This window comes from Larimichthys crocea, unplaced genomic scaffold (assembly GCF_000972845.2).
Source record: "Larimichthys crocea isolate SSNF unplaced genomic scaffold, L_crocea_2.0 scaffold214, whole genome shotgun sequence".
Taxonomy (NCBI): Eukaryota; Metazoa; Chordata; class Actinopteri; family Sciaenidae; genus Larimichthys; species Larimichthys crocea.
The window spans coordinates 415,575-432,594 of NW_020852853.1; the positions used below are offsets into that span (position 1 = coordinate 415,575).

At 50.1% G+C, this 17,020-nt stretch overlaps 2 protein-coding genes across 3 annotated transcripts in view; both read left to right on the forward strand.

Annotated features, from left to right (window-relative positions):
* Positions 1–8,822, forward strand: nox5 (NADPH oxidase, EF-hand calcium binding domain 5). 2 transcript variants are annotated; one of them, XM_027275821.1, is made up of 17 exons: positions 1–154; positions 1,339–1,493; positions 2,040–2,190; positions 4,309–4,519; positions 4,672–4,909; positions 5,057–5,210; positions 5,390–5,562; positions 6,479–6,661; positions 6,753–6,885; positions 7,048–7,190; positions 7,274–7,474; positions 7,548–7,592; positions 7,671–7,795; positions 7,930–8,014; positions 8,102–8,201; positions 8,270–8,436; positions 8,592–8,822. In XM_027275821.1, the coding sequence occupies exons 2-17, from the start codon at positions 1,374–1,376 to the stop codon at positions 8,721–8,723; spliced, it is 2,361 nt and encodes a 786-aa protein (XP_027131622.1). In that variant the 5' UTR covers positions 1–154; positions 1,339–1,373; the 3' UTR covers positions 8,724–8,822. The 2 variants fall into 2 exon arrangements, with proteins under 2 accessions (XP_027131622.1, XP_019113339.2); XM_019257794.2 differs by lacking the exon at positions 1–154 and having other exon boundaries at positions 1,120–1,493.
* A 2,146-nt stretch (positions 8,823–10,968) lies between these two features.
* The window catches only part of ambra1b (autophagy/beclin-1 regulator 1b), a 12,236-nt gene continuing 6,184 nt past the window's right edge, over positions 10,969–17,020 (forward strand). The window contains exons 1-8 of the mRNA XM_027275820.1: positions 10,969–11,352; positions 13,914–14,119; positions 14,211–14,269; positions 14,352–14,535; positions 14,612–14,784; positions 15,098–15,164; positions 15,238–16,712; positions 16,813–16,899. Of these exons, the coding sequence (XP_027131621.1) occupies positions 13,988–14,119; positions 14,211–14,269; positions 14,352–14,535; positions 14,612–14,784; positions 15,098–15,164; positions 15,238–16,712; positions 16,813–16,899 (2,177 nt within the window). The 5' untranslated portion in view covers positions 10,969–11,352; positions 13,914–13,987. The remainder of the gene's footprint in view (positions 11,353–13,913; positions 14,120–14,210; positions 14,270–14,351; positions 14,536–14,611; positions 14,785–15,097; positions 15,165–15,237; positions 16,713–16,812; positions 16,900–17,020) is intronic.

A 17,020-nucleotide genomic window follows, 5' to 3' on the forward strand; every position in this document is an offset into this window, starting at 1 on the left:
TCTTTTTTATTTCTCAGGTTGTCTCTTTGCGGCTGCAGCTCGGTGGGCGGTGGTCTGTCAGAAGCAGCTGACACCGAGTGAAGGAGGAGAGGAGAGGAGGAGAGGAGCCAACAGAAGCATCAAACTCAGGACGCAGCAGGTTTCACTGCAGAAGGTAAAACTGACTCATTTCATTTGTTTGTGACTGAAAACTAAATTATTTATATTCTTGCAAACATTTGAATCATTTGATGTTTTCAGTGAATTTAATATTCACGTTTAATGACGTCACATTTTACTTGAGGACGTTGTGACATGTTTACTGATGTTTTATAGATGAAATGAATCGATCATTAACATATTGATGATATGATTGTTTACTGTGACATTTATTCTGACTAATGTTGAAGAAAATTCAGTTTTCTTCACTTCAGAACTTCAAAAATAACCTGAAACAGGTTCTAAGGTTTTTGTTATTGATGTATAAAATAGACGATCTGCTGAGTCTGTGTAGATAACATAAAGAGTCACTGTAGACCTGCTCTGTGTGGAAAGATTCATTTAATACAAGTCCGGTCAGCTTTATTATCAGTGCTGCCATATGTACAGGACATACAGAGCATGGGGGGGGGGGTTGCAGTGTCCAGATTTTTGGAGGGTTAATCTGCATTTTCTTCATTTTCTTCATCTGAACAAAAAAAACATTGTTCATTGTCTCGAGTAGTTTTTATTGGTGTCCATGGAAACGTGGTAAATGTTGCTGCAGTGTCACCAGTGGTCTCTGTGCAGGAATACAGCAGGACGTCTGCAGGACTTCAGCTGTTCATGAAGGTTGTAACGTTCTCTGTATTTAAACATTTCAGTCCACGCATTTGTTACTTCAAGGCTGGACTATTGTAACTCTTTGTTATCAGGCTGCTCCAATAAGTCTCTGAGGACTTTGCAGTTAATTCAGAATGCTGCTGCACGTGTTCTGACAGGAACCAAGATCAGAGATCACATCTCTCCCATTCTGGCTTCCTTGCATTGGCTGCCTATTAAATCTAGAATAGAATTTAAATTCTTCTCCTTACTTACAAAGCTCTTCATGGTCAGACACCATCATATCTAAAAGAGCTCATAGTACCTTACTACCCCTCTAGAACACTGCGCTCTCAGGATGCTGGGTTCCTTGTGGTTCCTTGTGGTTCTGACTGTTGAATGAATCAACAACAAAGACGATGTTGGAGTAACTTTGATTGAAGCTGGAGGACTAGACTGCCGGAGGACTTCCCATGATGCACTGAGCTCTTCATTCATCATCAGCCTGTCAGGAATATTTATATATTTAACAAACTGTTGTGTTGTTGTTGTCTGAAGGTTTGTGTGGTCCAGCAGCAGCACAGTCAGTCACCATGAGTCTGGACGAAGACGCTCGTTGGCTGGAGTGGGTCACCAAACAGTTTGAGAGTATCGCCGGGGAAGACAAGGAGATCGACCTCGACGAGTTCAAGACCGCCCTCAAAGTCAAAGAGGTGGGAAAGTACCCAGATTACTCAGAGTACTTCAAAATACTTTAAAGTGCTTCAAAGTAAAAGTACTCAAAGTGTCAATACTGCAGTCTAAAAGTAGCATCAGCTTCAGGTAGTTAAATAAAAATAAAAAGTATTTTCATCTGAAATGAAGTTAACGTGTGTTATAATGTGTGTGTGTGTGTGTGTGTTTGTGTGTGTGTGTGTGTGTGTGTGCGTGTGTGTTATAATGTGTGTGTTGTGTTGTGTGTTATAATGTGTGTTGTGTGTGTTATAATGTGTGTGTGTGTGTGTGTGTGTGTGTGTGTGTGTTATAATGTGTGTGTGTGTGTGTGTGTGTGTGTGTGTTATAATGTGTGTGTTGTGTTGTGTGTTATAATGTGTGTGTTGTGTTGTGTGTTATAATGTGTGTTGTGTGTGTTATTGTGTGTGTGTGTGTGTGTGTGTGTGTTATAATTTGTGTGTGTGTGTGTGTGTGTGTGTGTGTGTGTTTGTTATAATGTGTGTGTTGTGTTGTGTGTTATAATGTGTGTTACAATGTGTGTGCAGTCGTTCTTCGCTGAGCGGTTCTTCGCGCTCTTCGACTCGGATGGCAGCGCCTCCATCAGTCTGGATGAGCTGCTCAAAGCTCTCGACCTCCTGATCCACGGCAGCGAGACGGACAAACTCCAATTCCTGTTCCAGGTGTATGATGTGGATGGTAAGTGATCCAACACACACACACACACACACACACACACACTGAGTCTTTCATGTTTTAATGAACTGTCAGAGGTGTCGACTTACCTGTCTGTCTGAACTACAGTCGACCATGTTCTCTGTCTTAACTACAGTCGACCATGTTCTCTGTCTTAACTACAGTCAGCCATGTTCTCTGTCTGAACTACAGTCGACCATGTTCTCTGTCTTAACTACAGTCGGCCATGTTCTCTGTCTTAACTACAGTCGGCCATGTTCTGTCTTAACTACAGTCGGCCATGTTCTCTGTCTTAACTACAGTCGGCCATGTTCTCTGTCTGAACTACAGTCGGCCATGTTCTCTGTCTGAACTACAGTCGGCCATGTTCTCTGTCTGAACTACAGTCGACCATGTTCTCTGTCTGAACTACAGTCGGCCATGTTCTCTGTCTGAACTACAGTCGGCCATGTTCTCTGTCTGAACTACAGTCGGCCATGTTCTCTGTCTGAACTACAGTCGGCCATGTTCTCTGTCTGAACTACAGTCGGCCATGTTCTCTGTCTGAACTACAGTCGGCCATGTTCTCTGTCTGAACTACAGTCGGCCATGTTCTCTGTCTGAACTACAGTCGGCCATGTTCTCTGTCTGAACTACAGTCGGCCATGTTCTCTGTCTGAACTACAGTCGGCCATGTTCTCTGTCTGAACTACAGTCGGCCATGTTCTCTGTCTGAACTACAGTCGGCCATGTTCTCTGTCTGAACTACAGTCGGCCATGTTCTCTGTCTGAACTACAGTCGGCCATGTTCTCTGTCTGAACTACAGTCGGCCATGTTCTCTGTCTGAACTACAGTCGGCCATGTTCTCTGTCTGAACTACAGTCGGCCATGTTCTCTGTCTGAACTACAGTCGGCCATGTTCTCTGTCTGAACTACAGTCGGCCATGTTCTCTGTCTGAACTACAGTCGGCCATGTTCTCTGTCTGAACTACAGTCGGCCATGTTCTCTGTCTGAACTACAGTCGGCCATGTTCTCTGTCTGAACTACAGTCGGCCATGTTCTCTGTCTGAACTACAGTCGGCCATGTTCTCTGTCTGAACTACAGTCGGCCATGTTCTCTGTCTGAACTACAGTCGGCCATGTTCTCTGTCTGAACTACAGTCGGCCATGTTCTCTGTCTGAACTACAGTCGGCCATGTTCTCTGTCTGAACTACAGTCGGCCATGTTCTCTGTCTGAACTACAGTCGGCCATGTTCTCTGTCTGAACTACAGTCGGCCATGTTCTCTGTCTGAACTACAGTCGGCCATGTTCTCTGTCTGAACTACAGTCGGCCATGTTCTCTGTCTGAACTACAGTCGGCCATGTTCTCTGTCTGAACTACAGTCGGCCATGTTCTCTGTCTGAACTACAGTCGGCCATGTTCTCTGTCTGAACTACAGTCGGCCATGTTCTCTGTCTGAACTACAGTCGGCCATGTTCTCTGTCTGAACTACAGTCGGCCATGTTCTCTGTCTGAACTACAGTCGGCCATGTTCTCTGTCTGAACTACAGTCGGCCATGTTCTCTGTCTGAACTACAGTCGGCCATGTTCTCTGTCTGAACTACAGTCGGCCATGTTCTCTGTCTGAACTACAGTCGGCCATGTTCTCTGTCTGAACTACAGTCGGCCATGTTCTCTGTCTGAACTACAGTCGGCCATGTTCTCTGTCTGAACTACAGTCGGCCATGTTCTCTGTCTGAACTACAGTCGGCCATGTTCTCTGTCTGAACTACAGTCGGCCATGTTCTCTGTCTGAACTACAGTCGGCCATGTTCTCTGTCTGAACTACAGTCGGCCATGTTCTCTGTCTGAACTACAGTCGGCCATGTTCTCTGTCTGAACTACAGTCGGCCATGTTCTCTGTCTGAACTACAGTCGACCATGTTCTGTCTGAACTACAGTGGCCATGTTCTGTCTGAACTACAGTCGACCATGTTCTGTCTGTCTGAACTACAGTCGGCCATGTTCTCTGTCTGAACTACAGTCAGCCATGTGCTCTGTCTGAACTACAGTCGGCCATGTTCTCTGTCTGAACTACAGTCGGCCATGTTCTGTCTGTCTGAACTACAGTCGGCCATGATAGGTTGTTGTCTTACAGGTAGCGGCTCCATCGATCCAGACGAGCTGCGAACAGTTTTGAAGTCGTGTCTCCGTGAGAGTGCCATCTCTCTGCCGGAGGAGAAGCTGGACGACTTAACGCTGGCGCTGTTCGAGTCGGCCGATAAAGACAACAGTGGCGCCATCACTTTTGAGGAGCTCAAGGCTGAGCTGGAGACATTCCCCGAGGTTATGGAGAACCTCACTATCAGGTCAGAGAACACTTCCTGTTTCCTGTTTACTTTAAGACTCTCCTTCATCCTCTTCTCCATCTTCTACTTCATCATTCATCCTTTCCTTCATCCTTGATCCTCTCTTTCATTCTCTCCGTCATCCTTCGCCCTCTCCTCCATCCTCTCCTCAGTGCTGCTAACTGGTTGAAGCCTCCTGACCTGGATGAGAAGAAGCATCACGCTCCTCGGTACCTGACCCGGGCGTACTGGCACAATAACAGCAGGAAGCTTCTCTTCCTGTGTTTGTACGCCTGCCTCAGCCTGCTGCTCTTCATCGGGGCCATGCTACAGCACAGTCATGGAGGAGCCTGGTATATGGTGGCCAAAGGCTGTGGACAGTGTCTCAACTTCAACTGCACCTTCATCATGGTACGACCCGGCGATGTCTGATAATCATGTTTCTGTAGAACAAAAGGCTCTCTAAAACAAAGTTCTCTGGAGGAGCTTGATTGGTCAACATTTGATCCATGTAATCATGAAAAACGTGGATGTTTTATGGCTGATGTTTGTCTCCAGGTGCTGATGCTGCGTCGCTGTCTAACTTGGCTCAGGGCCACGTGGGTGGTCCGGGTCTTACCTCTGGACCAGAACATCTTGCTGCATCAGATAGTCGGCTACGCCATCCTCTTCTACACACTGGTTCACACCACCGCTCACGTCTTCAACTTCGGTACAAACTCTGTAGATTATAGTTTTCTCTCTTTGGCTTGATGGTGGTGGTATAACAGTGAACTTTAGTGACACAGAGGTTCCTCAGGCGGTCCAGTCTGACTTATAAATTTTCAAGAACTTCTATTCTGCGTTGGAGGGATGAACGTGAAGACGTCACTGTGTTTCTTTGTGTTCCAGCACAGATGTCGAACATCAGTGGCTTCAGTCTGTGGGAGTACCTGCTGACCACGAGGCCGGGCATCGGCTGGGTGAAGGGGACGGCCTCAGTGACCGGGGTCGTCCTGCAGGTCATGATCTGCCTCATGGTGCTCTGCTCCAGCACCTTCGTACGACGCAGTGGACATTTTGAAGTAAGACATGTTAACATCATGCTAACATCCATCATCCATCCATCATCCATCCATCATCCATCCATCTTCCATCCGTCATCCATCCATCATCCATCCATCATCCATCCATCATCCATCCATCCATCCATCTGTCATCCATCCATCATCCATCCATCCATCATCCATCTATCATCCATCTTCCATCTATCCATCCATCATCCATCATCCATCCATCCATCTTCCATCCGTCATCCATCCATCATCCATCCATCCATCATCCATCCATTATCCATCCATCCATCATCCATCCATCCATCCATCTTCCATCCGTCATCCATCCATCATCCATCCATCATCCATCCATCTATCCATCCATCATCCATCTGTCATCCATCCATCATCCATCCATCCATCTTCCATCCGTCATCCATCCATCCATCCATCATCCATCTGTCATCCATCCATCATCCATCCATCATCCATCTGTCATCCATCCATCCATCTTCCATCTGTCATCCATCCATCATCCATCCATCCATCTTCCATCCGTCATCCATCCGTCATCCATCCATCCATCCATCCATACATCCATACAGAACCACCTCAGCAGCTCCCTCGGGATGCTGCTCACCGTATCTCTGAAACTCACAGCAGAGGAGGAAACTCTCATTGTTTGAATCAGAACCAAAGTTCATGACCTTCAGTGAGGGTTAGAGCTCCAGTAGACCTGAAGATGGAGAGCTTTGCCTTCAGGCTCAGCTGATACCAGTCCTCCATGTTTGTTTCTCCATCTTCACTCATAAACATGTTCCTACCTCTGTGGTGTCTTCAGTCCACATGCAGGGTGATGTGTGTGATCAGCTCCATCTGGTGTCTGAAGCTGGTTATTACAACAGTGACAGACACATCATCAGCTGAGCCTGTGTCTGTCCTCCAGGTGTTCTACTGGTCTCACCTGTCCTACATCTGGGTCTGGTCTCTGCTGATGGTCCACTGTGCAAACTTCTGGAAGTGGTTTGTGGTTCCTGGTCTGGTCTTCCTGTTGGAGAAGATCGTTGGAATCGCCGTTTCTCGAATGGGAGGTCTTTACATCGTGGAGGTCAACCTACTGCCGTCCAAGGTGACGAACCGACCAATCACCTTCAACATAAGTTGGAGCAATAAGTTGAACATGTGATCAGTACCTGTGGATGTTCTTTGTCTGTGCTCAGGTGACTCACCTGGTGATCAAGCGTCCTCAGTTCTTCCATTTCAAACCTGGAGATTACGTCTACATCAACATCCCGCTGATCGCCAAGTACGAGTGGCATCCGTTCACTATCAGCAGTGCGCCCGAGCAGTCAGGTACGCCTTACCTGTCCTGACACCATGACAGCAGTAATAACACAGTTCAGGTTATCTTCACGAGATTCTGATCCAGAGTCAGCGACAGGTTAGGTTCAGCTTCATAACACACTGAGTCTGGATCAGAAGTTCACTTGTTGGGGTGTGACCTTTGACCTGCAGACTCTCTGTGGCTCCACATCCGCTCGATGGGTCAGTGGACGAACCGCCTGTACGAGAACTTCAGACAACCTGAGAATCCGACCGTCAGCCCCAAGAGGCTCGCCACGAGCCTGAGGAACCACCGGCAGCTGATGAAGGCCAAGGTGCAACACACACACACACACACACACACACACACACACATTATGTCATGTGACTTCCTGTCTCACATGTGACTTCCTGTCAGGAGGACTTGTTCAGCTCCACAAACCGTAACGGAGCAGTCGCCTCGAACGAGGACGACGCCATTGAGCTGATGATGTACCGTCAGAGCAGCTGCCGGTCCGACACAGCGTCGTGCTCGGCATCGGCGTCTGGATCTCAAGGTCCAGACGAGCCTCCTTCAGATGAGCTGGCAGAGCGAGGCGAGGTTCCTCCGCTCAGAGAGGTCGACACGTTTGTCTTTTAACATTTATCCAAACTGTGAGGAAAGTTTTAAAACACTTCGTTTGGTTCTGCAGGTTTCTGCAAAGTTTGGAGAGGATCATCAATTCTGCAACATCAAGGTGAGAAGAGAAACGTGTGGCGACACCTAGTGGTGATTAAAAACACTGCAGTCACCAGAATAATCCTGTTCTTTTCAGTGTTACGTTGATGGACCGTACGGGACTCCCACCAGACAGATCTTTGCCTCAGAGCATGCAGTTCTGATCGGGGCCGGTATCGGCATCACGCCATTTGCCTCCATCCTGCAGAGCATCATGTACCGGTGAGATACCAGAACCAGAACCAAAGTGTGGAGCTGGCATTAGCTCCACACAGCAGCTACATTTGGCAGCAGTTTACTGTTCACTTTAAAGTTCTTGTGTGTTAGACTTAACTTGTGACCCGGTTCTGATCCAGATACCGCCGGAGGAAGCAGAACTGTCCGAACTGTAACTACTCATGGTGTGAGAACATTAAAGACTCAGACATGAAGCTCCGAAAAGTAAGACAGCACCACGCGGACTACACAGAGCCTCTATGATGTTCTTTAATGATCATGTTTGATACAGGTGCTGTTCTGGATCTGCAGGTTGACTTCATCTGGATCAACCGGGACCAGAAGTCCTTCGAGTGGTTTGTCAGTTTACTGACCAAACTGGAGATGGACCAGGCCGACGAGGAGCCTGAAGGTGAGGAAGAGTGCGATAAACGATGAAGGCAGGGGAAGTCAGGTGATCACAGCTGTAATGTCCTTCAGGTCGCTTCCTGGAGATGCACATGTACATGACGTCAGCACTCAGCAAGAACGACATGAAGGCCATCGGCCTACAGATGGCGCTGGACCTTCTGGCCAAAAAGGAGAAGAGAGACTCCATCACCGGGCTGAGGACCAGAACCCAGCCGGGACGACCCGAGTGGGGGAAGGTGAGGAGGACCGCCAAGCCCGGAGTTTTCTAACAACGATGACAACAATCATTCTCTGAGATATTCGTGTTTATAAATGTTCATTGTCTGGTTTTTGTTTTTATTTTTTTAAAATGTTTTTCAAATGTTGTTTAAACGTTGTTTTTGTGTTTCAGGTGTTTCAGAAGGTGTCCGAGGAGAAGAAGGGGAAGGTTCACGTGTTTTATTGCGGCTCTCCGGCTCTCGCTAAAGTCATCAAAGCTCAGTGTGAAAACTTCGGCTTCAACTTCTACAAAGAAAACTTCTGAGTGTGTGTGTGTGTGTGTGCGCGTGTGTGTGTGCAGGGCCGGTCCTAGCTATGGGCAATGTGGGCGGCCGCCCAGGGCGCATTCTCCGTGGGGGGCGCACGAACGCCCGAAAAAGCAAAAAACCTCGGTAATTTTCGAATCCGCTCATTAAGTTAGCGGAGCGGGCGCCCCGGGAGCGGGGTGTTGACAAGGCAGAGGGGGGCGTCGGACAGCCCGATGGGGGCGCACGCATCCAGGAGCGCACGGGCGGCCGTTAGGGCGCACGACAAAATGTTCGCCTCGGGGGTGCCCAGGGCGCAAATGTGGCCAGGACCGGCGCTGTGTGTGTGTGTGTGCGCGTCTCCATGACAACCGTCTGTGTTCTGTTTCCTGCCTGTTGTTAGATGACGTGTTGCTGACTCATATATGCATGGCTGTGATTTTACTGCTGTTTATTTAACAACCTGCTTTGATCGCGTTAAGGCTCATTATGTCTGTTGTGATAATTAATCAGCTCATTCATTAAATGATCATTTGATCCCTGATTGATTGTCACCACATGGCTGTTAGATCATCACGTTTACACGATTATCATGAAAGAATCCCGAATAAAAAATTCAATTCTTCTTTAACTTTGATTGTTTGTCAAATTAATTCAACTGAAACAATCTGAAACCATCAAACCCTCAAACATCAGAGGGTCCTGAAACATTCCTGAAACGCTCCTGAAACATTCCTGAAATGCTCCTGAAACATTCCTGAAACACTCCTGAAACGCTCCTGAAACATTCCTGAAACACTCCTGAAACGCTCCTGAAACATTCCTAAAACATTCCTGAAACACTCCTGAAACATTCCTGAAACATTCCTGAAATGCTCCTGAAACACTCCTGAAACATTCCTGAAATGCTCCTGAAACATTCCTGAAACATTCCTGAAACGCTCCTGAAACATTCCTGAAACGCTCCTGAAACATTCCTGAAATGCTCCTGAAACATTCCTGAAATGCTCCTGAAACATTCCTGAAACACTCCTGAAATGCTCCTGAAACATTCCTGAAACATTCCTGAAACATTCCTGAAACACTCCTGAAACATTCCTGAAACGCTCCTGAAACATTCCTGAAACATTCCTGAAACGCTCCTGAAACATTCCTGAAACACTCCTGAAACATTCCTGAAACACTCCTGAAACATTCCTGAAACACTCCTGAAACATTCCTGAAACACTCCTGAAACATTCCTGAAACACTCCTGAAACATTCCTGAAACACTCCTGAAACATTCCTGAAACACTCCTGAAACATTCCTGAAACACTCCTGAAACATTCCTGAAACACTCCTGAAACATTCCTGAAACGCTCCTGAAACATTCCTGAAACATTCCTGAAACGCTCCTGAAACATTCCTGAAACGCTCCTGAAACGCTCCTGAAACGCTCCTGAAACATTCCTGAAACATTCCTGAAACGCTCCTGGTTAGAAATGAAGCTGCATGGAGGACACACCATAACAGGATGTGATGTCACAGACTGACAGGATGTGATGTCACAGACAGAGCATGCAGAGGCCGATGATCACGGCGTGACGACCTGTTTGACGTCACGCCGTGATCATCACGTATGATCGTGTATGTTGATGTGAGCGCGACGTGAACTCATGATCAGTAAACCTCAGTTTGACTCCTACATTTCCCAGAGTGCATTTCAGTCAGCAGAGTTAATCTGCAGAACATTTAACGAGGAAACACGAGACAAAAAGATCAAACGAGACGAATTCGAATAATTAATAAAAATCTGAATCATTAAACTGATGAATTTAAGAAGTATACGATGGTCAGGTAAAGAGCTGAAGTACTCCAGTAAATGTACTCAGTTACTCTCCATCTGTTTTTCTTCTGAATGTGTCCTGATTAAAAACTGACGAGTGAAATTATAAAAACATCCAGCAGAACCAGAACCAGAACCAGAACCACAGGCCCGATCCACCAGATCCACCAGATCCTGTCAGCCTCCACATGAAATATGTCACCACCAGGCAGACAGGCAGACAGACAGACAGGCAGGCAGACAGACAGACAGACAGGCAGAGAGAGAGAGACAGCTCTCTGCTCTTCAGACTCATTGTAATATGTAAATATATGTTAATATACGTGTGCGTGTGTGTGTATGTGTGTGTGTGTGTGTCACGTGATGACGTGTTTTTTAAATCAGTGATTTTTAATGAAGCTGATTTCCAGGCTTTATAATCGATGTCAGAGTTTCCTCGGTTGTGTGACCGTGTCGTCACACCTGAGCACTGACACACACACCGTGAGTGTTCCGGTGTCACGTGGTTCTAACGTGTGTTTGTGTTCTGGAGGTTCGGGGAGTTCGATCCGTCCGGATCGGTTCTCTGCTGATAAGCCTGTGCGGCTAGCTCGCAGCTAGCTTGTTACGCAGTAGCAGTCGGTCGTCGCGCACGAACCGGAGCGACGCGTCCCACCGAGTTTCTCCGGTAACGGTCGGTTTGTATGAGCGGACTCCACCGGCAGGGACCGACGCCGCTCGGCAGGACCGCCGTGAACCTCCGATGTTCGCGGGAAACGGAGTTTGACCCGCGGCCACATTTCCGTCTCTGTTAGCTGTTAGCTGTTAGCCTCGGTGCATGAAGGTAGGCCTCCTCTTCACCTCTGCCACCAGCAGACACTACACCAGCTACCTCCATGTCTCACACTCACCGTCACTCACACTAAACCGTCCGGACGGGTCGGGTTCTGCTCGGGCTCGGTTCGTTTATCCGGACTGAGCTAAGTTAGCTCTGCGGCTAGCTGCCTCAGGTCGGTTTAAATGGCTAACAAGAACTCCTTTCCGGTTCTGGAGGTTCTGTGTGTGTCAGGATGGGTCCATTGAAGCTAAAGGATGAGCAGTCACATCAAACGTGTGTGTGTGTGTGTGTGTGTGTGTGTGTGTGTGTCTGTCTAAAATGTTTCCTTTGATCTAATCAGACTTTCAGTCAGCTGTTCACTAACAGATCATCAACATAATGTTTTATATGAAGGGACGATGATCAGCTGTGTGAGATCAGCTGTGGATGATCAGCTGTGAGTGATCAGCTGTAGGTGATCAGCTGTAGGTGATCAGCTGTAGGTGATCAGCTGTGAGTGATCAGCTGTAGGTGATCAGCTGTGGATGATCAGCTGTGAGTGATCAGCTGTAGGTGATCAGCTGTGGACGATCAGCTGTAGGTGATCAGCTGTGGACGATCAGCTGTGGACGATCAGCTGTGGACGATCAGCTGTGTGAGATCAGCTGTGTGAGATCAGCTGTAGGTGATCAGCTGTAGGTGATCCGCTGTGTGAGATCAGCTGTGTGAGATCAGCTGTAGGTGATCAGCTGTGTGAGATCAGCTGTAGGTGATCAACTTTGTGAGATCAGCTGTGTGAGATCAGCTGTAGGTGATCAGCTGTAGGCGATCAGCTGTGTGAGATCAGCTGTGTGAGATCAGCTGTAGGTGATCAGCTGTAGGTGATCAGCTGTAGGCGATCAACTTTGTGAGATCAGCTGTGTGAGATCAGCTGTAGGTGATCAGCTGTGAGAGATCAGCTGTAGGTGATCAGCTGTAGGTGATCAGCTGTGTGAGATCATCTGTAGGTGATCATCTGTAGGTGATCAGCTGTGTGAGATCAGCTGTAGGTGATCAGCTGTAGGTGATCAGCTGTGTGAGATCAGCTGTGTGAGATCAGCTGTAGGTGATCAGCTGTAGGAGATCAGCTGTGGACGATCAGCTGTGGACGATCAGCTGTGTGAGATCAGCTGTGTGAGATCAGCTGTAGGAGATCAGCTGTAGGTGATCAGCTGTAGGTGATCAGCTGTAGGTGATCAGCTGTGGACGATCAGCTGTAGGTGATCAGCTGTGGGCGATCAGCTGTAGGTGATCAGCTGTAGGTGATCAGCTGTAGGTGATCAGCTGTGGGAGATCAGCTGTAGGTGATCAGCTGTGTGAGATCAGCTGTAGGTGATCAGCTGTAGGTGATCAGCTGTAGGTGATCAGCTGTGGACGATCAGCTGTAGGTGATCAGCTGTGGACGATCAGCTGTAGGTGCTCAGCTGTAGGTGATCAGCTGTAGGTGATCAGCTGTGGACGATCAGCTGTAGGTGATCAGCTGTGGACGATCAGCTGTAGGTGATCAGCTGTGGACGATCAGCTGTAGTCTCTCACTTCCTGTCTGTTGGATGTTCCTCAGTTGGCCTCGCTCTCTTCACGTTCTCTCTGGTCGAACGATGTCCGACCTCCTCAGTGGGAGTCGAGCGCTGTGACCACAGAGCTCTGCTGGAGCAGCTTGGATCAAGGCCCGGCCCGACAAGAGCTGCTGACAGATCGGACCACCTCTGCCTCGGCTCTCTGTCCCTCTGCACCGGACCGGACCAGAGGTCCAAAGTTCTGCTGCTGTCACTGAGATGGCTCCGTTAAATGACAGAGCAGTTTGTGATGCTGAGTCATGGCTGTGTTTGTCTTTGTGAAGTTAAACCACGTCTGTGATCTCATTGGATGATTGTGACTCATGTTTATTATGTATTAACTGAATCTGCCATTAGCAGGCAACAGAACCGGGCTCAGCAGCCAGACTGGACCGAGTTGGAGCACAGCCTCAGACCAACAGACACTGCTGGTTCAGAGGTTCTGTTGCTGTGTTCACTGTTAGACTGGACACTGCTGGTTCAGAGGTTCTGCTGCTGTGTTCACTGTTAGACTGGACACTGCTGGTTCAGAGGTTCTGTCGCTGTGTTCACTGTTAGACTGGACACTGCCGGTTCAGAGGTTCTGTCGCTGTGTTCACTGTTAGACTGGACACTGCCGGTTCAGAGGTTCTGCTGCTGTGTTCACTGTTAGACTGGACACTGCCGGTTCAGAGGTTCTGTTCAGTCCGGCTGTGTTCACTGGAACGTAGACGTTGAGGCTAGGTCATAGCACTGCAATGCTAACGCACACCTGCTATTGGCTGCTGTAAACGCCAATCAACATCCACGACAAGCCCCTCCCTCTCTGAATGATTACTGATGACAAACGAGTACTGAGGCTCAGGAGGTAGAGCGGGTCGTCCACCAATCAGATTGATCGGCAGTTTGATCCCTGGCTCCTCCTCTGCATGCCCAAGTGTCCTTGAGCAAGATCCTGAACCCTAAACTGAAGGCTGCGTCCTCTCGTCTGTCTCACCTCGTCTTCTCTCTCAGCCTAGACTCTGCATGGCGACGGACTGGCAGCAGCAGGAGTGAGCAGCCAATCAGTGAAGGCCTCTGGTAGCATCATGACGTCCCGTCAGAGGAACTCGGTCCGGATCCTGTCGAGCCGGGAGCGAGGCTCCCAGACATTCGGCTCTCAAAGGCTGCTGCAGCTGCTGGTGGAGGAGAAGGTCCGCTGGATGAAGTGGCAGAGTCAGGTACAAAAACAGAGGTTAAAGTTCTGATGGCGGTTCTCCAGACAGATGAACCTTTTAAAGTGACTCTACCTGACTGTTTGTTCTCTGACAGAAAGTGGAGCTGCCGGACAGTCCTCGCTCCACCTTCCTGCTGGCCTTCAGCCCCGACAGGTGAGATCATCACACACACACACACACACACACACACACACACTTTCGTTAACCTTCGATCTAATACTGTGTGTTCTGTCAGGACGCTCATGGCTTCCACGCACGTCAACCACAACATTTACATAACGGAGGTGAAGACTGGAAAGTGCCTACACTCCCTTGTGGGCCACCGTAGGACCCCCTGGTGTGTGACCTTTCACCCCACAATCCCCGGCCTCGTGGCCTCCGGGTGCCTTGATGGTGAAGTCCGCATCTGGGATCTGCACGTGAGTAAAAGACGGGATGACTGTGTGTTTTTATTTTGGCGAGCTGTGGTCACTTCCTGTCTGCTTCTTCCTGCAGGGCGGCAGTGAGAGTTGGTTCACAGAGAGTAACGTCGCCATCGCCTCCCTCGCCTTCCACCCAACCGCTCAGCTGCTCCTCATTGCCACCAACAACGAACTCCACTTCTGGGACTGGAGCCGGCCCGAGCCCTTTGCCGTGGTCAAGACGGGCAGCGACACAGAGAGAGTCCGGTGGGTCAGACAGAACCAGAACCAGCATGGTGTCAGTTCAGACTAAAATAAGCTGACGGGACGTCTGTGCCTGTGACGTCCACCACACATGGAGCGTCTCTGCTCAGGATGAAGACGTGAAGTGACGTCATGTTGATTTATAATAGCTCGTAGTTTCACTCGTTCATGTTGTTCTCGTCTTCAGACACCGGCAGCTTCTTATTTTAAACCGGATGGACACACTGCCATGTCAACAGACGGTTCTGTAGAGTTCTTCAGCGATGTGCTCACTCACCGTGTTTTAACCACGTGTTTGTTCCTGTGTTGGTCTCAGGTTGGTTCGGTTTGACCCGCTCGGTCACAATCTGCTGACGGCGATCGTGAATCCATCCAATCAGCAGGTGAGCTGTCGCCTGTGTTTCTGTGGTTGGTTTGTGGTGGAGCGGCGTTCTCTGATCTGTTGCTTCCTTTCAGAACGAGGAGGACTCCGAGGTTCCGATGGACAGCGTGGAGATCCCTCACTTCCGTCAGCGCTCCTTCCTTCCTTCCCAGCCGGTCCGCCGCACGCCAATCCTCCACAACTTCCTCCACATCCTGTCGTCTCGCTCTCCAGGCGCTCAGGCGGGCAGCGAGCAGCCACGCCCTCTGGGTGAGAATGGAAGTAATGTTGGAGAATCTCCCAGCATGCCTCTGGCTCAGTACCCGAGCTCTGAGCGCGGGCCGTCCTTCCCGGGCTGCACGCAGCACCTGGGCCTGGTCTGTCTGTGCAGTCGCTGCTCGGTCAGTCGAAACTCTTCCCTGGCCGCCAACACCTCCGCCTCTGATCCGCCCCAGCCTCCTCCGGCCTCCACCTTCTCTTCAGCCCGCACGGAGCCCAGGCAGCCCTCGGAGCGACCCTCCGCCTTTACCTCAGTCTACTACAGCGCTACGAGTGGCATTGAGCCGCACTCCACCTCCAGACCAGGACCCGACTGGACCCGTAACCTGCTGAGCATGAGGGAGGGCGGGGTGGGTCCAGGCATGCTGCCTCCCAGAACCTCCTCTTCCTCCATCAGCCTGCTGTCAGTGCTCCGTCAGCAGGACAGCTCCTCTCAGTCCCCCGTTTACACCTCCGCCTCTGAAGGGCGGGGCTTCCCCCAGCAGGGCGAGCTGGGAGCGCGAGACGGTGCCGGCACGAGCAGTGGCCATCACCCGTTCTGGGATGGCGCTCGCAGCAACACGGCGTCCTTCCGTAATGTGCTGCAGTGCAACCTGAGCCGCTACTTCATGGAGTTCGACCGCATGCAGGACCTGGAGCCGCCTTTAGGGGGCGGCATGGCGGACGGAGGACAGGAGCAGAGCCAGGAGCTGCTGAATAATAACATGGACCCAGAGAGACCCGGGCCGTCCTCATCCTCCTCCACCTCCTCCCCCACTATCATCCACTACCAGCCTCCTCTCCCACCTCCTCCCACCTCCCACAGCCTGGAGAACAATGTTCCTCCGCCTGCGTCCCGAGGACACCTGAACCGCTGCCGGGCTTGCCACAACCTGCTGACCTTCAACCACGACTCTCAGCGCTGGGAACGCACCAACCAGGCCTCCTCCACCTCCGCCTCCACTATGGAGCCCTCTGGATCCACCTCATTCCCTCCTTCGTCTTCCTCCCCGTGGCAGCCCGAGGAGGGCCGGAGGACACTTGAAGCCCAACCCCAGGAGAGGAGGGTGCCTCCGGAGCCCAGTGAGCAGCCGCCTCCCCCCGGAGGTGGAGGAGCAGGAACAGTTGCCTTCCCGATAGCACAGACGCCCAGCCAGCCTGGAGAGCAGACAGTGGGCCTGGTGTACAACCAGGACACGGCACAGTGGGAGAGGGTGTACCGGCAGGCTGCTGCCGGCAGGTCGGCAGAGCCGCCAGAGGCCTTAAGCCAAGAAATGCCTGTTGACCCCCCAGACGAGGACTCCCTGAGGAGGTACGAGCTCTGCCACTGTCAGGCTGACAGCAATGATCAGCATTTACAAATCACTTCGTCAGTCGTTAACATCGTCATGTCTGTTCTTTATTTCACACAGACGACTGCTGGAATCATCTCTGCTATCACTGTCACGCTACGACATGTCAGGATCAAGAGACCACCCCATTTACCCCGACCCCGCCAGGTAAACGCTTCATTTACCCCGACCCCGCTAGGTAAACGCTTCATTTACCCCGACCCCGTCAGGTAAACGCCTCATTTACCCCGACCCCGCCAGGTAAACGCTTCATTTACCCCGACCCCGC